At 39.8% G+C, this 16,440-nt stretch overlaps 1 protein-coding gene across 3 annotated transcripts in view; it reads right to left on the reverse strand.

Annotated features, from left to right (window-relative positions):
• Positions 1-13,542: 13,542 nt before the first annotated feature.
• The window catches only part of PRR29 (proline rich 29), a 614,550-nt gene continuing 611,652 nt past the window's right edge, over positions 13,543-16,440 (reverse strand). The window contains exons 5-6 of one of the 3 annotated variants that reach the window (XM_026720517.2): positions 15,820-15,890; positions 13,543-15,068 (exon numbers count right to left, since the gene is read on the reverse strand). In XM_026720517.2, the coding sequence (XP_026576302.1) occupies positions 15,037-15,068; positions 15,820-15,890 (103 nt within the window). In that variant the 3' untranslated portion in view covers positions 13,543-15,036. The remainder of the gene's footprint in view (positions 15,069-15,819; positions 15,891-16,440) is intronic. The other 2 variants (XM_026720518.2, XM_087918467.1) reach the window with 2 other exon arrangements.

Raw genomic sequence — 16,440 nt, forward strand, 5'->3', positions numbered from 1 at the left:
GTGGTGGCCAGGGCTAGATAAGGAAATTGAGGCCCGGGTTGCCGCCTGCATCCCATGCCAAGAATCCTGGCCTGCACTATCATCAGCAACCCCCTTGAAATGGGAAACACCCACATCCCCGTGGGCCCGGGTACATGTTAACTTCACTGGGTCCTGCCAAGGACAGACCTTCTTAACAGTGGTGGATGCATACTTGAAGTGTTTGGAGGTAATCATTATGAAGTCAACTACAACTGAGGCCACCATAAGGGCGCTATGAAGATTGTTCACCATCCATGGACTGCTGGATGTGCTAGTGTCTGACAACAGTCTGCAGTTCACAGCGCAGCCTTTTGAGGGATTGCTAGCAGGGTTGAGGATTTGACAGGCATCCCCAACAGGCATCTCCTCATTGGCACACCTGGCCACTAACGGGCAAGCAGAGAGAATGGTCAGGTGTACTAAAGAAATACTCAAGCGGATGAGCCTGGAGGACTGGCAGGAAAGGGTGGATAGGATGTTATTAGTGCAACACATCACACCCAACACAACAACACATTGCAGCCCTCCTGAACTATTGAAGGCTTAGGTCAACCCTAGACCAAATACATCCCACTACAACAGCAAGTCTCCCACAGACTCCACAGGGAAGTATAGACACTTCACAATAGGGGACCGCATCTATGCACACAATTACACAGTGGGCCCGACCTGGGTCCCAGCTAAAGTAGTGAGAGTCACCGGCCCCAGGTCATACAGGGTAAAGACCAAAGAGGGAAAACATTGACCAGATCAGAGGCTGGGTCGCAGTCTCAGAAAACCAGCCAGAAGCCTGACACACACACACACACACAGAACCAGGCCTAGCAAATACCCTAACCACATAACAACCACAATTAGGCAGCCACCTAATCTCAAACCTGAAGAGGGCATCAGAACACTTAGCTTTATGAAGGGAGGTCCCATGGGGTACTTCTCAGGCCTAAGGCTCTATTGAACTTGCTGCATCCCAAGACAGCTTTGAGACTGTTTGCAGGCAGGGACCGGAGCTATGACAGATCTATCTGAACAGTCCACTGACCCAGGAATGAGTGAGGTGCGCAGGTCTAGTCACGCCCAGTGAAGCCCCGCCTCCCTATTTGACTATGTAAGATATCCGAACACAGATTGGTGGAACCCTAACTAGGAGGGGAGGGATATTAAGTATTACCTAATATGGCCATAGGAGTGGAGTCTGATGCCAGACTCCACTCATTGGTCTGGCACTGGCTATATAAGCCGGCACTGGCCGCAGCTAAGCGACTTGTGTTTAAATGGAACCTAATAAAGAAGTTACCTGCATTTGGCATGTCCTGCCTCTTCACTCTATGCGCCCACTTAACACAAATCTCAATGCAGGCTGTGCAAACTCCCACAGATTGTGCTCCTTTCTGGCAAATTAAAAACAGAAAGAGATGAAGGAGCAATAAATTCTATAATGCTTTGTATCTTTAGGCAAGTCTCTGTCTCTGTCTCTCTCTCTCTCTCTCTCTCTCTCTCACACACACACACACACATACACATACACCTCTTTGGGAGCTGGGTTAATCTTAGAAAATATACAGAGAACTGACTTTATTTTTTTTTAAAGAAAAGAGAACCGTTTTGTTTTATCTTTTAAGACATTAAGTGGTGAAGGAGATGAAAAAATAGAGCAAGCTACTAAAAATTATAAACTTTTTCATAACCTTCAAAAAAAAAAACACAAATATACAGGAAAGAGAAAGTTCTGACAGATCCCTGAATGATGCTAGTTACAAAAAAAACGTATAGAGGTAAGATATGGACACAATAAAGTGTAAATTAGCAGATCTAGAATAGAAATTAAAGATCTCAGGTCCCACCACCACCACCCACCACCATTTCTTTAGAACTTACACAGGCCTTGAAATAGATTTTATCTCCGAGCTACTTTATTACTTGGAAAACTTTCTTTCTGCAAATTCTACCTTAAAACTGAATATGAAGGGAGAGGTTAAACCTTGCTTGTCTCCAGTCTGCCAGGCAACAATTTCTTCCTGATTATTTAAAAAGGGAAGCTTCTACTAAGTAGCAGAAAGGGAAGGATTGAGCCAGGGAATGGGATGGGGAGTCTGCTCTATGGAATAGATGAGCAGTCTAGAAATGTGAAAAACAAATAAGTAAATATAAGTCTAAATCTATTTGCTTTAGTTTGAGGCAGGGAAGATGTACTCCTCTTCTTTAGAAAGCAGTTATTAATCAGGTAAATGCCACCTGACATCAAAGCAGAAACATTAGACTGACACTTGACCCGAATGCTGGACTCAAATTCTTACTTAATATTTTTATTTTGCAAAGAGACTAATCTATAGATTGATGGATACGTAGTTTGATTCATGGATACCTCCACAGGCCCAATGCACTGTTTTAGTGAGTGTAAGTCCTCAAGAGATGCAGCTTCCTCTCCCCCATACCCTCCCCCCAAATCTAGCCCCCAACCTCCTCTGCTTTTATTCAATAAATGATTATGTGAATATTAATAAGCAGTCAAATTGCTATTTCCCTGTGCATTAGAAGCAGTATAGCTTAGTCTTAGATGTTTATACAACAGCTAGCCTGTATTTCTGGAATTCCATTGTTCATTAAGAAATGTAATTATTGAGATCCTATGGATGTGGGGGAACTATATTTATTTTTAATTTGCCTTTATATCCCACCTTTCTTGTGGGAGTGAAGGAAATTGCTAATATCTTTTCGCATGTTATCCCCACTGCAATCCTGTGAAATAAATCAAGCAGAAGCAAACAAAACAAGGTAATGGGAAGTGCCTGTGGTAGAGTTGGTATCCCCTGTTCTAGTCCAACATCATAGCTACAGCTAATGTCTTTTCTGTAACTCTTACATTTGACATATACCCCTTGGGTCATTTTCAAAAGAAGCATTTCAAATACGTGTGTGTGTGTGTGTGTGTGTGTGTGTGTATGCACGCGTGCACACACACACACACACAATTTATCTGCCTAATGATCAGCTTTTGGATTTTTAAATCATCAACCACTTTCTTTGGTATGTTCAGTGGGAAATCTTTTTCTATATCATTTTAACAGTCTGTGATTTATAATTCCACTTTGACGCCATCTCTATCTTGTTGGATAAAACTTATTCTTCAACTGCAATTTCTTCCACTACATGTTTGGACACAGCCTATTCACAAAAGCAAACATTGCTGTTGCTATTTTTGATTCTAACTTCTGATTTCATTTTTCCAAAGTGTCCTTCAGTTATTTTCAATGTTAAAATGTTTTATATCATTTTATAAGTCAAGTTAATCAGATTTCTGCATATTTTCCTTTAATTATAATTTTTAGTGTCCAATTTTTAAAAATGATTTTTTAAAATTTTGTGTTGCCAAAATCCAAATTATTCTATGGTGTTTCCCTTGGGAAGAATTACTTTGTAAGTTATTCCAAAATCGTAATCCTAACTTGGCTTCAACTGTTTATAATTTACAATATTTTATTTAGCTCTTTATTTCAATTTTAAAATTCTTAAGCTTATAGTTAACATTTTCTTTTGTTAAAGATTAAAAGCAAACTCACCCACCATTTTCAGACTTTCCAATCCAAAAGTCTCTAGTATCTTAAAAGAACTAACAATTTCTGAATGTGATTAGAAAAGAAAGTTTGTGAACTTAGTGTTCTTTAAAAGGCACTGACCACAGTTGCGAACAAGATGTCATTTTTCAGGGCTTAAAATCTGCCTCTGTCTCAGAGATGGTATTCAACAGGTTCTGACCAGATCTGGAGAACTGGTAGTGGAAACTTTGAGTAGTTCAGAGAACTAGCAAATACCACCTCTGACTGCCCCTCCCACATCTATTCTCTGCCTCCCAAGTTCCAGCTGATTGGCTGGGTCTTCTTTGGTTGCCCTGCACAGGAGAACAAAGCTGGAAAGCAGGTTAATGGAGTGGGGAGGGAATGGGATTTGGCAGTAACCTTCCCCCAGGAGTGGGGAGGGAATGGAGATTTTGCAGTATTCTTCTTCTGCCACACCCACAAGTCATACCCACCAAGCCACACCCACAGAACCGGTAGTAAAAAATTTTGAATCCCACCACTGCTCTGTCTTGCAATCTTCTTGTAAGTGGCAATTGTTTGGAGCACATAGGAGCAATCACTTGTCCTCTCCTTGTCCAGAGTGGTTCTGAAGTATTGGTCTACTCACAGGTTTTTTAGTGCTTTATTGCAGTTGTCAACTCAGCTTTTCACAGAGCTGTCTTCGGTCCATGATTTCTTCCTCCAGAAGTTGCACAATTTTTGTCATTTCCAAAAAACTGCTATGAAGATCAAACGTGTTGTCACATCTTTTTTGATAACAGTATGGGAAAGTCCATGATTCTTCAATTAAAAATAGAACTCTAGAACATGAGAGCTAGTTTGGCATAATAGTTAAGATTTCAAGTTGGAAACTGGGAGACTGAGTCTAGTCCCGCCTTACTGGATATCTTTGGGCCAGTCACTATATATCTCAGGCCTAGAAAGGAAGTAATGGCGAAATACTTCTTAAGTCTTGCTTGTCCAGGCAGTTTCTAAAAGTCAACATTGTCATAGATGATTACTTAAACATGAGTCAGCAATGTGTGGCAGTAGCCAAAAAAAATAATACAATCCTTGGTTGTATAAACAGAGGCACAGAATCAAAATCACGTGAAGTATTACTACCACTTTATAAAACCTTCATAAGACAACACCTTCAATATTGCATCCAGTTTTGGTTACTTTATTACAAGATGTTGAGACTTTGGAAACAGTGCAAAGAAAAGCAATTCAGATTATTAAAGGCCTGGACACTAAAACATATGAAAAATGGTTCGAGGATTTGGGTTTGGCTAGTCTAGAGAAAAGAAGGACTATCGGGAACATGATAGCAGTATTCCAGTATTAGAGAGGTTGCCACAAAGAGGAGGGGACCAACTTATTTATGAAAGCACCAGAAGGCAAGGCAAGAAACAATGGATGGAAACTAATCAAGGAGAGAAGCAACCTGAAATTAAGGAGAAACTTCCTAACATTGAGGACAATGAACTAGTGGAACAGCTTGCCTTCAGAAGTTGTGGGTGCTTCACCTCTGGGGGTTTTTGAGAAGAGACTGGACAGCCACCTGAAATGATATAGGACCTCCTGCTCCAAAGTCCATTCCAACTTTATTCTGATTCTGATTCCCTGCCCAGGGGTGCTGTGCATAGAGGCATTTCTGATAAAATTTATTTAATGATGGCAACAGGGATTTCAAGATTGTGGGTCACTAAGTAACCAGGTCATTTAGCAATTGAACCTCCATTCCTGATTGTATTAGTAAGTCAAGGACTGCCTGAACAAGTTCAGCCAGTAACTAGGTGGCAGCAGTTAATAGTAATTAGGAAGCAATTAAAATCTGCAATAGTTTTAGATGTGTATATAAAAGAATATTGAATCAAATGTAAAATTCACAATACTTAGTTTATGACAACAGTTCATATTATGTGCAGCATATCCTTGCTAGCATATTAATTAGAGAAATGATTAAAAATATGGTTATCAAACATTTGTCATCCTTATTCAGTTTCCTTTATGTATGACAAGCTACTTTGCTATTTTCTAACATTACTAACATTAGCATACATTAGCTCATTACTAACATTAGCATAACATTAGCCTAAAGATAAATCCAAGTGACATATATATTTGCTTCAGAAGAAATGAAAAGTGGAACAAAACCTGACCCCTCCTTATTCCAAAATGAGTGTTAAGATTAATTGAATCTTAATTGAAAAAGAATATATATTTTTTTTGTTGCTTTCTGTTTCACACTGTATATTTCTGACACTGATAGAAGAAGAAAGGGTGAAAAGCTAAGAAGAAATGGTTGGGTAATCCCTGCTGTTGGAGAGACTGGAGATGGTATGTTGGAAGAGGTGTGTCTGTTGCTATATGTGGGAATAGGATTGATGCTAAGGGATGCCTGCTTCTGCCACTGCTTGGGTTGATGGTGACTCAATCTCAGCATTGTTTCCTGGATCTAGATGGCTGGAAGCCTTGGATTCAGATTTGTTATTATTTCTGTTTTGGGGGAATGACAAATCTTTTAAAGAAGATATGGTTCCTCCATGATTTAGTGACAGAAGAGAAAGTGGACCTGGTATCTATCTCTCAGACCTGCTCAGACAAGAGTATCGGAACTCCTCTGTCTGAGATCTGGCCAGGCTTACAGGGGACACCAGCCTCAATACCGGGTTAGCGAGGAGAGGTGGCAACTTTGACAGCGATCAACTATGTTGTTCTGCAGGTTGCTGAATATGAGGTCCTGTATGTGGAATTGCATATGAAGAACAAAGTGGAGATACTACTAGTATATACTTCCTTCTGTGGCCCAACAGGCTCCTTTCTTTGTATTTAACGTTATTTACAGTTGGGGTGTGGATTCTCTGTGTCTCTGTCTCTGTGTCTTCTGGCTTCTTCTAGAGCAATGATGGAGGCTGTGGCTAGGGGACCTTTTGATCAGCCATTCTTTTTTGTGCCTTTTTGTTGTGAACTTCTTATTTTTCAGACCTAATGCTCCACATAGCATCTACTTGCCCTCTGTAAGTTAGCTGGAAGGGAATATTAGAAAAAGTTGAAGAGAAGAAGTATGAAGAATGGACTTTTAGTGGCAAATGCTTCATTCTTGAACACCTTGTCTCCAAGGCCAAGATGACCTTCTCAGTTAATATTTAGAAAAGCAGTAAACACTACCTTTCCACAGCGTCTTTGGTGAAAAGAACCTAAGTTAGATAATAAAAGGGATGGGGATATAATGAGACACTGATTCTTAAAAATTAGTTGATTCGTGATTTATGTTTTTAATGAGTGAAAGTGCTATGAGTGCCTAAAATCCAGAAAAGGGTAGCATTCAAATGATTGTATAAGAAATACTCTTTTTTCACAAAGTGTTATTCATTCTTGAAAGCACTTCCTTTATATAGTTCTGGTAATGTTCAACTTGATGTTAATCATTGTCATTATCTTTTCCTACAGTGATCTGAATATTGGCAAAAAAGCAGCAGCAACTGAGAAACATGGAGGTCTGTCTTTCTTTTTTATGATAGCTACCATTTTTTTTCTCGGTAAGAAAAAAATAGTTAAGAAAAAGAAAATAAATATTATTTTCTCAGTGAATAGAGAAGAAAGCCCAAGAAAATTGGGAGCAGGGTAACAATTAAAACAGTCCATCTCAGATCACTAGTCTGAACTTTTTCAACAGATACTTAAGTGTGTTTTCCCAGCAGTTTTATTGAGTATTTGGTTAGTCACTGGCAACAAGCAGCAACTTGGACATTTGTCATAATTGTCCCAGGTGCTCTTCTCTGTTGGCCAATTCTGGACAGCTCCTTGGTTTATCTACTGAGTGAGACCTACTTACAGATCTCCAAAACTCAAATGGCTGAAAAGTCACAAAGAGCACTAGTAGGGGAAGACTGAATGAGAGTCTGACTCAGCATGGGTACTTATTCAACCTTAAGTCTTTGTAATGATAAGGGAAGTAAAATATAATTACTTATCCATTCTTATTGTTTCAGTGGACATTTAAAAACTTTATTTCAGGTGGGTCAGTTCTCTTTTAGAATACCCAGTTACTATGATCAGCTATCACAGCATTGTATAATTAAAATTATTCACTTTGGTAAAAATCTTGACTTTATGAGCAGAGTTATCCAAGATAAATTATCCAAGATAAGTTAATAGACATCACTCAAGCATTGTGGAGACTTGAGTGATGTCTATCAATTTATCTCAGATAATTTGTAGGCTATGAACTCTGATGAAATATTGACTATACCTGTGGGCTTTATTCTGTCCCTTCTGGGAGGTCTGGAGCAGTGATTACAAGTTGATCTGGAAGGTGGTCAGTCCTATTTGGGGAAATGATATCAGCTACTTGCAAGAAACTATGGTTCACCCAACCTTAGGAAAGGGATGCACCTCCCTGTCTGTATTATCTTATGTCCAACCTTTCTCTTTGGGGGGAAGCTATTGAGACTGTGGTTGGAGTTCAGAAACAGAACATCCTAGGGGAAGCAGGTTAGCTATATATATTTTTCAGACAAGATCTTGGCTTGAGACTAAACCAGAATTAACTGCTCTGATGAATGACCACTGTCATCTATGGGGAAGTGTATCTTTCATGGTTTTACTAGAACTTCCAGTGGTTGTCAAAACCATCAACCATGGTTTCCTTCTGGACCACTCATAAATATTAGAGGTTGGAAGCACTGGTTTGCAGTGATTGCACTTCTCAGTGAGGAGGTCCAGTGGGTGATAGTTGTGAAGGAGAGATTGTAGGAGGCTCTTGCAAACTAGCTGGTATGGAATAGGAAGGAGGCAATCCCACTTCAAATGAAGAATCAAACAGACAGATGATAATGAAAATCTTTAGATGTCCCATTTTGCAAAAACGGTCTTCCCTTTTTTCAAAAAACATTGTGCCTTTGAAAGAGACTGTTCAATCAGCTGTGTTTATATGTCATCCGTGAGTGAGAGAAAATATAGATTTCTAGGTTTTTAGCTAGTTTTCAGTGCAACTCTTCACAGTTGTAGCTGAAGATTCTGCAATTGACTTGTCTAAAATTAATTGCCAAAGCAGCTAGAGAGAGATCCTGCTGGGAGCTCTCGGGTGAGCTAACTTCTCAAAACCAGGTTAGTTTTTGTGTTAAAACAATCCCTACAAAATATTTTAAGTAAACAGTAGACAATTCAGTTTTTTGGTAGATTCTTAACAGCACCGAGGATTTAAGAGAAAATGCCCACAAATGGCTTTTCTTCTTGAAGAGATTTACAACTGCTATGGCAGAGAATAATGTAAAAGAAACAGGTGCTCAATATTTCATTTCTATGCTGAAAATATTGATTGCATTTCTGCTTGTTGTGCAGAAGTGTCATTCAAAAAAGGCAAATTCCACAGATTTTCCCCAAAAATGTTTAAACACTTAGAGTTCTAAGCAAAATCCCCATTGGTGGAAATTTATTTATTTGTTTATTCATTTATCTAATTTTACTTAAATTACCAAAGCAAGGTAGAAAAAAACAGTAATGACATTATAAGTAACTGAACATTATAAACAAATCCTGGCATAAGAAGGCATTTAATCTATTCAAATTTCTGAACAAACATTTGATAGAGACAGCAATTGCAATAAATAAGTGGTGTGGAAATGTATAGTATTCAATTAGTTAACAGGAGAAGAGTTTACACCTCATAAAAGCTGGCTAATGAGGCTAAGAAAAGTATTATTTTTCCTCCTCCTCCTTCTCCCCATCATCAACAATTGGATAACAAAAAAGTGAGCTTTCTTTTATAATCATAGAATAAAACATAATCTTGTAATTGTATTTATATTTGGTGCAAAGGAAATTGGAAACTTCTATTTCTTTATTCTTTCTTTCTGTACTTTCATTTTTTTATTTCTTCTTACTTCCTTTGCTGCTTTTACTCCTTATTATGTTGTCTTAGTTTTTATCTTCTTTGTAAACGTTTCAATTAAAAAGAAGGACATAAGAAAGTCACAAATCTGAATGTGTCTGTGAGTGTGAAACACTGGGATAGAATGAAAGCTATTCTGTGGAACTGGCAAATAATGTTTATTAAGTATTTAGTAATAGAGAATAACCTCCTGAAAAAACCCACTCTTAATGAGAACAGGATTTTGCTAGAATTGGGCTAAGCCAGTTTGATGTGTGAGTAAAGACATTGAAGAAAAAACTGGAAGAATCTTAAGTTCCACTACTATATTAGAAATATGAAGCCAGTATAGTGACTTTGAGTCAGTCTTTTCTCAGCTTAGGAAGAAGTCATTGGCAAGACATGTCTGAAAATGCTGCCAAGAAAACTCCATGAACTTTTCTGTGTAGTCATCAGAGTCAGGAGTGTCTCAGGTACATATTCACATTTTCAAAGTTTGCTGAATTTTAATTCTGAGGGCTCTTGGTTGCTGAGCAGACTAGATTTTTCTCAGAACCAAATAAAGTCACTACTAGGCTGATAACTAATAATATTTTAAAGACATGAGAAAGCCTAACTTCCATGGAGATATACGATTAACTGTAAGCTTAAGGTGGGCTAAGTATCCATTTAAAGTCATTTAAACCAATATTCTAACCACCAAAGCATATAGGTCACCCCAGGAATTAGGTCAGTCAGGAATTTAATATGCAGGAAGCACTTGCAATAAAGCTCTAAAAAATTAGAGTAAAGTAGTCATGTTCAGCTTAAAGAACAAGCCTGCGCATCATATAAAAATAGCTAATAAAAGGGTTTTTTAAAGGTATGGCAGCTGGTATATAGTTATTGCCACTGCAATTAGCAAAGGGCTGAACTGTGTTTTAAGATTTATGGGCTCTAGGTGATCTACTATTGCTGATTTTTTAAGTCACTAAGGCTTGGAAAAATATAACCCAATATTTAAAGACTTTATTTTGATTAATGCTAACAACATTTTCCTAGAATGAGGAAAAGTCCATTACAAAACATGACTACTTTAATTTTATTCAGTGGTGGGATTCTGCCGGTTCAGACTGGTTCACGCAAACTGGTAGTTCCAACAATCACTTGTCCCCGCCCACACACACCGCTCTATCCTGTCCTTTATTTCTTGCTTTATAGCTCATGTCAATCACGCAGCACAGCTTATTCCCCCACCCGCTGTTCTACCTACCATTGCTGACTTGGAAGATAAGCAGCTGAGCTTCTAAATCAGGGGTGTCCAAACTTTCACCTTCCCTGGGCCACATTAGAAGATGAAAATTTGGTTTGGGCCGCACATAAAATAAAATAACAGTAACGATACCTGATCATCCCCCAAAACCATAGAAAACATAGTTAACATATTAAATTTATTTGGAAATGAAATTAGTGAGATGTTTTTATTATTTATTATTTATTAAAAATTATTTATTTTTATCACGTTTTTTTATCACAGTTTTTTTATCACAGTTTATATTCTGGCCAAATTTTGTGGGGGGAGTGGGGGGGAAAAAGCTTGCCCGCCTCATGCCTACCTCTCCTCCTGCAAATGGCCTGGCTGGATGAGGCAGGACTGGAAGGCAGAAGCAGCAGCAGCAGCGGCGGGGGCAGAAGCCTTCCCCGCCACCGCTGCCGCTTCTGCCCCCACTGCTGCTACTGCTTCTGCCCCCGTCACCGCTGCCCCTGCCGCCGCTTCTGCCCCCTCCGCTTCTTCCCCCATCGCCGCTGCCACTTGTGCCCCCACTCCTGCTGCTGCTTCTACCCCCACCGCTTCTTCCCCCACCGCCGCTTCTTCCCTGCCACCGCTGCACTTCTGCCGCCACCACCCCGCCACTTCTTCCCCCGCTGCCGCCGCCGCTTCTTCCCCACATCGCCACCGCCACCGCTTCTTCCCCGCCCCTGCCGCCGCTTCTGCCCCCATCGCTGCCGCTGTTGCTTCTTCCCCACCCCGCCACTGCTTCTGCCCCCACTGCGGGGCAGCAGGCGGGGGCAGAAGCAGGGCAGTGGCTGAAGCAGCAGTGGCGGGGGAAAAAGCAGCTGTGGGGCGGTGGCGGCGGGCAGAAGCAGCAGTGGTGGCGGGGAGGAAGCGACGGTGGTCAGAAGCGGCGGCAGCGGCGGGGAAGATGCGGTGGGGCAGAAGCAGCGGCGGGGCAGAAGCAGCGGTGGCAGGGCAGAAGCAGCGGCAGGGGCAGAAGCAGCGGCAGGGGCAGAAGCGGCAGCAGGGGCAGAAGCGGCGGAGGAGGCAGAAGTGGTGGCAGCAGCGGGGGAAGAAGCGGCGGGGGCAGAAGCAGCGGCAGGGGCAGAAGCAGCAGTGGTGGCGGGGGAGGAAGTGGCGGCGGGGGCAGAAGCGGTGGCAGTGGCGGGGGAAGAAGCGGTGGGGGCAGAAGCGGCGGGGAAGAAGTGGCAGCGGTGGGGCGGCAGCGGTGGGGGCAAGCGGCAGCGGCGGGGGCGAGAAGCGGCGGCGGTGCCGGCGGCGGCAACAGCAGGAGGTGGCACTCTGACGGCACCCGCCTTTTCTCTTGCTGCTTGGCCTGGCACTCGCCTCGCCCCGCCTTGCGCCTGCCTCACCTCCTCCTCCTTGCTGGCTCTGGCATGAAGGTTGGGGTGGGCACTGGGCCGCATTATGAGGCGACCTGGGCCACATGCGGCCCCTGGGCCGCGGGTTGGACAAGCCTATTCTAAATGCTCCATTTTCAGTGCTGCGTGCAAGCGTCTTAGGTGTGCGTGCACTCACTGATCTGGTTGTTAAACTGGCAGCATCCCACCACTGGTTTTATTGTAATAGATAACCTGTTGCTCCTTGCTGGAATAAGAAGCAAGACCTCCAAGAGTTTATCTCAGGCTCACTGGTATTTAAGAAAGGACTGCTACAACATTTACATATAGAAGGATGGAAAGATGTCAGTTATTTAGCCAGTCAGTAACCTGGGAGGGGGAAGGAAACTCAGGATTTAACCAACAAATTAATATAAAAAATAGAAAAGGGGGAGAGCATCAGAATGCAAACTTTTCTCACATTTTGTGAATGTGGTTTATTAATGAGAGGTGACTTGAAGCCTCAGAGCAAACTCATAAAGTATTATATAGTTTTCAAAGGGTACCAGTCAATAGAAGCAGCATTCTTTTTCTCCATGAAGTATAGGGAGCCAGAAGCTGCCTTTGAATCAGTGAAGACAATGGAGAATCATGCATGGATGAACAACATATTTTTCTGTAGAAGATGAAAACTAAGACATTGACTGAGCTGTAATTGCTCCTCCCTGAAACTGGCTTCTTTTTCTTCCAGGATGTTGTGTTGCACCAACCAGTTTATGGGTTTTCCATGGAAGTGCCTGACATAACCTTGCTAATTACACTTAATAGAGGCAGAAGAAATTGGAGGATTCTTATCTTCTTTTCTGCAGATTGAAATAATGATGAGTTTGTTCCAGTCTTCAGAGATCTAGTAAAAATACTCTCTATACAGAAATAAAGCTATCAAGATTGGGGCTCCCATTTAGCCTTTAGCCTTTTTGTATGATTAGACTGTTTCAGGCTGCTTTGTCATTTTTTTAGTTGTGAGATAAACGTGGCTACCTCAAGAGGAAACACCAGGGCCTAGAATGCTATGTCAGGCAAGCAGTGATCTAATCAACTCAGAAGTTTGGGCACAGTGCTAAGCAAAAATATTATGTCTATACTTCAGGGCCTCAGGCAGTAGTAGCTTTTCAGCAAAAGCTGTAGAATTATTTCATTTTATTGCCTGGCTGAGCTCTACCAATTAGTTCTACGAGCCTGTAACTGCATATTCATGGTGAAGCGATGGCTTGGAGAGGGATTTGGATTCTTGAGCTTTAGGTGAAATTTGAGCACGATGAAGGACCTTCTAGATTATTGATTAGTATCTCAGAATTATTCAAAATATTCAAAGTGGGCTGTTCACCTCAAATAGCATATGGATGATGGCTAAGATTTATTTTATTTTTTATTTTATTTTATTTTTATTTGATTTGATTTGTCAATCATGGCTAAGATTTATTTTATTTTTTATTTTATTTTATTTTTTATTTGATTTGATTTGTCAATCGCTTACAAGAAATAGGTATAAGGATAAACATAGTTATGAATACATGAAATGAATATATATTAGGAAATACAAGATGATGCATAACTGGAGGACATTCATTTTGGAAAAATTCATATAAGGCAGCCTCCTTCAAATGAAAGAAAAGAAAAAAACCATGAGGAAAGAGGGAACTATTAAGCTTGAAAAGATGCAATGACTGTATTATGATTTCATAATTATTTTCCTTCATTTTTATAATTAAATAATGATTAAATAATTACATTATAAAATCTTAATTCAGTAATAGAATTAACCAAGGAAATATTTAATAGAATAAATCAAAAAACTATTTGCAAAGAAGGCACAAGGGTCTCAAAAAAGCACTATGTCAATCAAGTAAATAAAACAAGCTCAGGAAGTATGCTAATAAAAGCAATACACAAGTGTAAAAAATTATTTTAAAAGCACCAGCTATTTTTATTTGGAAGAAAAAATAGTCACCCTTGAGAAGCAAGATCTATGCACATTTCTTAGCCCAATTTTCCCTTCCTGTGAATGCTCCCATATACGTTGCTTGTGGTCTGCAGTCCACTTGGGGCAAATATTAATAGAGAAGTCCATTGTGGAGCTAGGGTCACATATTAGCCCTTTCTTCAAAATTAAGAGAGAAGGGGAAAGATTTGTGAAAGGTAAAATGAGTCCAGTTGAGCTTTCTCAATATTCTGTATGAGTCAGGATAAACAACAGGCAAACAGGATAAACAAATCAGGATAAACAACAGATTTATTAAAATAGATGTGATGAATAGTGTTCCTGGAGAATTCTGGAACAAAATTTGTGATATCTACCCAGTTTATATGCAGAACCTATTAATGAAAAATTCTGAATTAGGAGAAATAAAACTTGAATTAATATGGCTAAAAATGCTGTTGATACCACTTGAATATCTTGAAGTGAAGAAGAATTGAGGAATATCTATTGAAGAAGGACACAGGCTGCTCTGATGCTCAGCTTAAACAAACAAACAAACAAACAAACAAACTGAGATGACGTTAACAGGTGCCAGCCCAAAGCCGAAAAAGTGAAGAAGTATTACTATACACTTAATCTTCTGGTGCTCAAGAATTTGTAATGATAATAAAAAGATATATACTTCTTGGAAGAGGGCCTGGCAAACCTAGACAAAATATTAAAGTGTAGCTGCTTTGTAGAAAATGGAAGCAGCACTTGTCCATAGAGGCATTATGTATAACTTGTATAATATAATGTACAATTTATTTCAAACTTTGAAAAATGTGCACAAATATAAACATATTGCCTTTGATCTTAGGCTTTGATCCTAAGGAAACCAGTATCAGTCAAAGTTTGTCCTGTCATACTCCCGGTTGGCTAGAGTGAAATTCAGAAGAGCTTTTTAGGCCTCTGGCAACTAGGAACCTGCATCTTTTTGGAAATGAAGAACGGATGAAACTTTAATTTCACTTCCATTGCTCAGTGTAGTCATAGTATTCTGGAAGGAGAAAATTGAACAGATTATCGTGACAGGATTTCTAGCAAAGGAAAGGTGCTTACACTGCCACTGGCCTCATGCTTCTCTTTGCTTTCCTCTTATCCCCCATCTCCTTTTCCTAGTAAGAACATAGTTCTTTCACATCTATAAAAATATATTTTAAATAAATTCAAGTATTATTTAGTCAATGTTGGCAATGCAACATCAAGAACCTGAGAGAATTTACAACAGTCCTACATGCCACTCTGATCTCCCGCAATCAAACATGATAATAAAAACTTTGTTGAATAATGGCAAATCATGCAAGATTACTAACTATCATAAAATCTCTGTGCTTTCAGTGGCAATCTTGCAAGATTTTACAGGAAATGTATAGAAATTGCTGGTGAAATTGCTAATACTTTTAAATTGCTAATACTTTAAAAAATAATGGTTATTGTAAAAAAATAGTTACAGCCTTGTGACTGTAAAGTTGTTTACTGCCTAAAACAGTCGCCAATTTGTGATACAAACTGAAATATTACAGTTTCCTCTGATTAGGCTTGATTTGACTTTTCTAGTTTACATTCATCTAGATCAGTGTAGTTACATCTTCAAGCTGCTAAGATTGAGACTTTGTATTAAATGGCCAAAGTGACATTAAGCCAGTGCTGAAATTACCAGGGCAAAAAGACTCTATAACTCTGCCTGTATCAGAAAGATATGATGGGAATAATGAAATGAATTTGTGGTCCATCCACTCCAACCTTACCTGAAGCTGGTAGTACATCGGCTGTGACTGTTCCAGTGGCACTTGGTGGTGGGGGTGGGGGTACTGCTTGACTAGATAAATATAAATTAAAATGGGATATTAATAGTACAGCAGGCAAGATGGTGGGAAATATTTGTGGCTAATTCTCAATACCCATGGGAACTATCTTACACTGATAGTTCTGCTTATTTTAGAAAATACTAATTTCAAGGTCCTCAACTTTTTTGTTGAAAGCCAGTTTCTTCCCTTTTATTAAATTAGCAGAAATTTCATCCAATCTTGTCTTTGAAATGTCTAATAAAATACTAGGAGCCAAATAAAGGCTCCTAATATTGCTGGATTTTTAGTTCTTTCTAAATATAATGGGACACAGTGGCTAAGACGCTGAGTTTGTCGATCAGAAAGGTCAGCAGTTGGTGGTTCGAATCCCTAAACAATGCAAGTATGCTTCACTTGGCTTATCATAATCTAAAGAAGGTCCCAAGTCCAGGTACATCTTAACTTGCACTTTTTGTGATGAATATTACCATTTTACCACTTGCCTTATCCTTACATGTTTTATATGCAACATTTGGATGAATTATGGCAATATATAATAGAGTACTGAAATGAAACATTTCA

Source organism: Pseudonaja textilis, chromosome Z (assembly GCF_049901715.1).
Source record: "Pseudonaja textilis isolate UNSWEBS1 chromosome Z, rPseTex1.2, whole genome shotgun sequence".
Taxonomy (NCBI): Eukaryota; Metazoa; Chordata; class Lepidosauria; order Squamata; family Elapidae; genus Pseudonaja; species Pseudonaja textilis.